The sequence below is a fragment of the Aplysia californica genome, unplaced genomic scaffold (assembly GCF_000002075.1).
Source record: "Aplysia californica isolate F4 #8 unplaced genomic scaffold, AplCal3.0 scaffold00688, whole genome shotgun sequence".
In the NCBI taxonomy this organism is placed as follows: domain Eukaryota; kingdom Metazoa; phylum Mollusca; class Gastropoda; order Aplysiida; family Aplysiidae; genus Aplysia; species Aplysia californica.
The window spans coordinates 162,651-169,555 of NW_004797958.1; the positions used below are offsets into that span (position 1 = coordinate 162,651).

General features: G+C 40.4%; 1 protein-coding gene across 1 annotated transcript in view; it reads right to left on the minus strand.

Moving 5' to 3' along the window:
- Positions 1 to 6,905, minus strand: part of LOC101854982 (DNA-dependent protein kinase catalytic subunit) — a gene marked incomplete in the record, with an annotated part of 122,273 nt that overhangs the window by 36,928 nt on the left and 78,440 nt on the right. The window contains 5 exon segments of the mRNA XM_035972423.1: positions 406 to 483; positions 3,061 to 3,199; positions 3,765 to 3,891; positions 5,884 to 5,971; positions 6,518 to 6,697. Coding sequence (XP_035828316.1) covers positions 406 to 483; positions 3,061 to 3,199; positions 3,765 to 3,891; positions 5,884 to 5,971; positions 6,518 to 6,697 — 612 coding nt within the window.

The following is a 6,905-nucleotide window of genomic DNA, read 5'->3' on the forward strand; positions in this document are numbered from 1 at the left end:
AATAAAACATCCCAGCAGAAAGGTAGAGAGGGATATGACATCCCGACAGAAAGGCAGAGAGGGAAATGACATCCCGACAGAAAGGCAGAGAGGGAAATGACATCCCAGAGGAAAGGAAGAGAGGAATAAAACATCCCAGCAGAAAGGTAGAAATACTCAATTTTAAAAAAAAATTTCTTCACTTAAAAATCAAATTCGTGCCTCCTGCATGCCACAGTGAAGCACTTAACTGCTACACCACAGAAACCAGTCCTACAAGAACAACAATTTATCGCCTCTGTAATTAAATGGTATACTTAAGTCAACCTCACCCTCAGAAGTCTACGAGCTTTTCACTATCATTATCTGAAAGGTGGGTTACCAAAACCAAACTGCAAATAACCAGCTCCGGTCAAATTCTCTTACCTCCATGCGGTTGTCGTCCCAGAAATCGACCTCCGCTTCTAGCGGGTCCCCATCCTCCCATGACTCACACGTCATTGCCTGCGTAAGAACAGACCAAAAAAAAAATCAGTAATAATACATAAATACAGAATAAAAGGGATGAGTCGAACACAGAAGACTCGAAATCTCGCATCCATCAAACTTTGCCTGCGGTTCCAGGGGGTTTTTTTTCTTCTTTATCTTTGCAAGATATCCCTCCAACTACGGATCCCTCGAACTACCGAGACCGGTCCAGAAGGATTCAAGCTATGCGTGTTATACTGTTTATTACATTTTATTATCCCCAAGGGAGAAATGTGGTTGACAATGGCAAACATATATGCGTATATATGTAACTAGCTGGACCCCCTTTCGATGAAAGGAATGGTCGCTGCATTAACATCATCTGAAAGTCATTGGCCTACTATATTTACCATCCACAGGAAATTAGCAATAAATCTAGATAGAAAAGTGACACATGTCATGTGTTTCCAAGTTGACAATTATCAAACCTGGCGGATTTTCAAAAATTACAGAGACAGAAGCATGTTGATTGTTCCCAGTAGCAAGAAAAAGAATTTGATAAAGGAGTCCAGAAAAAGCGATGATGGGCATCAAACGAAAGGATCCCAGTCGAATTTAGCACCAAGTAAAAAAAGAAAACATGAGGCTAGATCTATATGGGTCACACATTAAGTGCTCAGTATTGCGCGACAATGTGAGATAGTATCGAACGGAAGTACGACTTGAAATATACAAACCTGGCGGATTTTCTAAAACTACAGAGACAGAAGCGTTGGCCAACAAAAGCGATCAGCGAAATAAAGAAATGTAGCTTTTTGCAGCAAAACTGTCTCAAAACTGAAAAAACGAAGAGCGTCACGATCTGGAGAATATTTTAAAGAATCTTTTGGCGAAAACCGCATGTCGATCGATGCAGCCATTAAAAAGCCTTTTGAATAGCAAGATTCGGCCACCACAAATAGATAATAGATTAACCATACAAAAATACATATACAAAGAATACCAAACACACAATATTACAACTGTGGCAGCACAATTTTACAAACATACCATTTCTGGTCACCGCTGCGCTGTACCCTGTCTTCTTTTGTTTTTAAAATGTTTTATAGCTAGTCTACATTTACTGTATATGTCTGTCTGTCCCCGTGGTTTAATGCACCCCGCATAATTTAGCAAAATTTGATCTTTTTTTGCATAATTTCCGATTATTTTCCTTTATCATTCTTTGTTAAAATTAACAGAATCGCATAATTTCACATTTTTGGGCTCAGTTTGCATAATTTCAGAATTTTTCTTGCATAAAAAGACAGGGACAGATGTGTCACAACGCAGTGGAATCAGGCGCTCGTCAATTTTTGGGCATGTTGAGCTATTGGTACTAACCTAGAGCTTCTTCATTTGCCTCGCTCAAAGTGAAAAAAAATACTCATATATCTTGAATACAAGTCGTGATATTTGCAATTGAAGGAGGTGGGGGTGTCCTGGTTTCAGAGTTGTTTTTTTGTTTTAATAGAGGTTTTACGGCGCTCGCAACTGCATAAGGTCATATGAGCGCCAGAAGATCAGATGTGTTACAAGAGTAACAAACATAAAAAAGAAGGAGGGGAGATAAGGATGATAGATCTACGTATGAAAGGAAAGAAGAAGCAAACCACACCAGAGCACCCGCCAACCACCCACAGTTTCAAAGTGAAATAAGCGAGGGAATGGCCACCAAATTTTCAGTAACTTCAATAGATTGAGAGTCCTAGAAATCTGAAACTATACTTATTTTGGGTCTTAAATCAATGTTTTTCAGTAAAATTCACATGGAAATGTGTTTTCATTTGGACATATGTGAGGCAGCGTGGTGGAATCAGGCTCTCGTCAATTTTTGGGCATGTAGAGTTATTGGTGTCACCTTAAAGCTTGTTCCCTTGTCTTTATTTGAATGAAAAAAAATATCCATTTATCTTGAATACAAGTGGAGATATTTGCGAATGAAGGAGGTGGGGGTCACCTGTTTTCAGTGCTAAAATTAGTGAGAAAATGGCCGCCAAAGATTAGTTATTTCCATAGCTTTAGAGTCCGTGGTAACTGAAAATGTACATTTTGTGTTCCTCTAATCAACGGTTTTCAGAAAATTCACACAGAAATGAGTTCTTTAATGGGCATGAAAGCTGTTGAGGCAAAAAACAAAAATTTGATAAAAATTCACAAACCTGCGGAAAAATGCAAGTTTCTTCACTTTGATTATTTTGACGAGAGCCTGATTCCACCACGCTGCCTCACATATGGGAATGTGTTTTCATATGGACATAAGAGCACTGGCACTAAGCAAAAAACAATAATTCTATAAAAACTGTCAACCTAGAGGGAAAAAGCGCCTGATTTCACCACGATGCCTCACATATTTTTTTCTTACCAACATCTTCTCGGAGTAACAGAAGCACAGCAACGCCAAAAGTCATTTAGAGTGAGCAAGGGAGAAAAAAGACTGACAAACAGATAGAAACAATAGGGGGGGAGAGGGGTGGGGGAGGGGGGGGAGAGGGGTGGGAGAGGGGTGGGAGAGGGGTGGGAGAGGGGTGGGAGAACCCACCACCTAAGACAGACACAGACACGTGTACGTACCTCTCTGTAAGCTCTGAGAGCAGCTTTGTAATCTCCCCTGGACTCTGCCTCAATGGCAGTGCGGGTGACATCCTTCGTGCCCAATTTGTCGCTGAAAATACCTTGTAGGACATCAAAATCTCCGGTGGACTTGTAAAGTCTGCAGACATAGAAAAACAAAAATGCTCGTAAACTATGTCGACATAAAAGCAAAAATAGACAGTCAAAAATAAGCCCAAAAAAATCAGATATAGAATGTAGATACCAAAGTGTTCGATGCACTTGTAAAATCTGCAGACACATAAGTAATAAAAATTGATTGGGTCTTAAAAGGTAAACTAAGGAATAAAGTTCCGCTCAAGTGTGTCAATAGAAGTGAGGCCAGGACAGAAAAGTAATAGAAGTTATAAAATTTCCTCTGTGAACTCCTTCTCGTCTCCCTCAGAGTGCCAACAATTCACTTACAAGAGAGTAACAAACAAAGTTAATAAGGAGGAGAGGTAAAGGCAATAGATGTTTGACATGAGAGAAGGAGCACATCATACCAAAGCGCCCACCAACCACCCACTACACACAATGGCCCTGTGACAACACACCAGACCACCCACGAACCACCCACTCCACACAATGGCCACGTGACAACACACAAAACCACCCACCAACCAACCACTCCATACAATGGCCCTGTGACAACACACCAGACCACCCGCCGACCACCCACATACCGCGAGAGTTCGATCCACAAGACAGTATCAGCATCCAGGGTCTCTGCCTCTCTCCTGGCTCGCTTGCTGGTGGTCCCCGCCTGTGCGCTGCTGGCCTGGATCAGCTGCTCCTCCAGAACCACCATGCCTGCAGAAAGCCACGAGAATAGTCAAGATTACACACACACATACACACACACACATGTGCACACACATTTACATACTTATGTAAGCACGCACAGACATAGAAACAGACGTACACACACACACATGTACACACACATTTACACACTTATTTAAGCACACACAGACAAAGACACAGGCGTACACACACACACAAAACACAACACACATTTACACACTTATGTAAGCAAGCACAGACATAGACACAGACACAGACGTACACACACACAATACACACACACACATTCACACTTATGTAAGCACGCACAGACATAGACACAGACACAGACGTGCATACATTCACACACACACAGACGTACATACATACACACACACACATACACATGTACACACACACATACACATTTATGTAAGCACGCACAGACATAGACACAGACACAGACGTACACACACACACATGTAAACACACATACACTACACTTATGTAAGCACACACAAACATAGACACAGACACAGACACAAGACACACACCCACATACACACTTTTATGTAAGCACGCACAGACACAGACACTGTCAAAACCCACAAACACACACACACTCATACACATACACACACAAACACACAAACACACACACACACACACACACACACACACACACACACACACACACACACACGTTAGGATGAAAGTAGTAACAAATGTTAATCAGTGTTTGATGACAACAAATGCAACAGCAGAGGAGAAAATTCTTAAAGAGAAATAGAAGAAACTAGCTGGGCCCCCTTTCGATGAAAGGATTTATCGGTGCATTAACGTCAGCCGAAAGTCATTGGCTTATGATATTATACATTCCACTGGAATGGAGCAAATCTTGAGAGATGCAAAAATTATAAGGTTTAGATCTATACTCTCAAACAGTGCGCACGGTTAGTGAACGGAAACCTCCTTTTCTAAAATTACAGAGACAGAAGCGTCGGCCAACAAAAGCGATCAGCGAAATAAAGAAATTTAGTTTTTAGCAGCAAAACTGTCTCGAAACTGAAAAAACGAAGGGCGTCATGATCTGGAGAATATTTTAAAGAATCTTTAATCGAAAACCGCATGTCGATCGATGCAGCCATTAAAAAGCCTTTTGAATAGCAACATTCGGCCACCACAAATAGATAATAGATTAAGGCTAGGACAACTTATGGCTTCTTCTATGACCAACTCTGACAGAGAAGCGTTTTCTTTTCCACTTGTGGATGTGTGCAGCTTGCGGACTTCTCTCTTGGCTTCAGTACTTCTAATTCATGAAGCCTCATAAATGCTTTGCTGCCTTCTTTGGCTGTTGCTCTCCAACTGGGTCTGTCAGGAGCTAGGCTCTCCCATGTCGAAAGATTTATGTCAAAGTCCTCTAGAGACATTTTCAGGGCGCTTTTGTAGCACATTTTGGGTGCACCAACTTTACATTCAAATGTCAGCTGAAGTCGTTTCTGTTTTTAAATTAATAAGATGAATATTTAGAGTAATTTTCTTTAAGTCAGTACACGTTTTATGTAACTGTTGTACGTTGTATTGTATTGTCAAGCCCTCAGAGCCTGTGTACTTTAATCGGGGTTGAGCGCTATATAAATTTCATTTATTATTATTATTATTAGGACAGAATACTGCCTTTAGGATTCTGAAATCAGGCATTCCTACAACAGGGCTGGCCCAAGGAAGTCAAGTCCTTTAAAGCTTAGAAAACAGACTGTTAGGGTTTGACATTTTGAGAACTTTGGTGTCTGGTAAATTATTGTCCTGTCATTTGATGTCAAGAATTCTCCCGAGACATTTCATATGGAAATGATTCAGCCTCTTGGCATGGCTTTGAGTTGGAGTTTGAGTAAAGAAAAACGCACTGACACAACAACATTCATATAGTGCAGGGGAGAAGTTTAGTTTTAGTTCTAGTAGAGGTTTTACGGCGCACGCAACTGCATAAGGTCAGCCGCACCGCCCCAAACTCACCCAGTGTCTGCTGGTTGCTGACGATGGCACTGACTCCAACCTCAGAGGCTGGGGCCTTCAGGCTGGACCGAACCTCGTACAGAATGTTCTAGAACACAGAAGAAAGGTACGGATGAGAAATAAAGAAATAAATTAAACTGAAAGATGTATATTATACAAAACAGTAGAAAAATAAATACAGGAAACAACAAATAAAAGAAAATCAAGGATATTATAATTATACAAAATATTAGAAAAGTTAAGACAGGAAATTAAAAAAAAAGAAAGTGAAGGATATTATACAAAATAGTAGAAAAGTAAAGACAGCAAATAACAAATATAAGAAAATGGAGGATATTATACAAAAAGAATAGAAAAGTAAAGACTATATCGTTCCAGCAGAAGGACAGAGATACTCTAAAAAAAACCTTCTATCCACTCGAGGTTAAAATTTCAATCTACTGCACGTGACAGAGAAACACTTTACCTCTACACCACAATGAAACAGCAGTTAGAAATAAGTGAAGAACAAAAAAAAGAACCAAAAAAACCCCAACAAAAATGAACAACAACGACCAAAAAAACAAAAACAAAAAAGCAAAAAACAAAAAGCAAAAAACGAAAAACAAAAAAAACAAAAAACAAAAAAACGTACGAAAATGCTGCCCATGAAGGGAGGGAAGTAGTGTGTGGACTGGGCTAGAAGGCTCTCCATGCTCCGGTTGATCTGTGCGGTGAGCTCCTCCATCTCTCGCTCCGTCTTTACCTGGTCCATGGCCCGGAAGATGGCTTGGAACAACGAGCTAAACAGGAGGCTGGCCACTGTGCTGTCCCGCTGTAGGTTCACACACACACATACACAAAGAGATGTACAGATAAATACCGTTAGATATTCATGGTATTAAGATTTATTATAATAGATCTGTATATTATAAACAGTTTCGCAACAAAACGTGACAAACATTTCAATTTCAAAGTTTGGCCGAAACTGATACTGTCATATCTAGAAAGACATCCCACACATCCCTCCCCAACACCATACA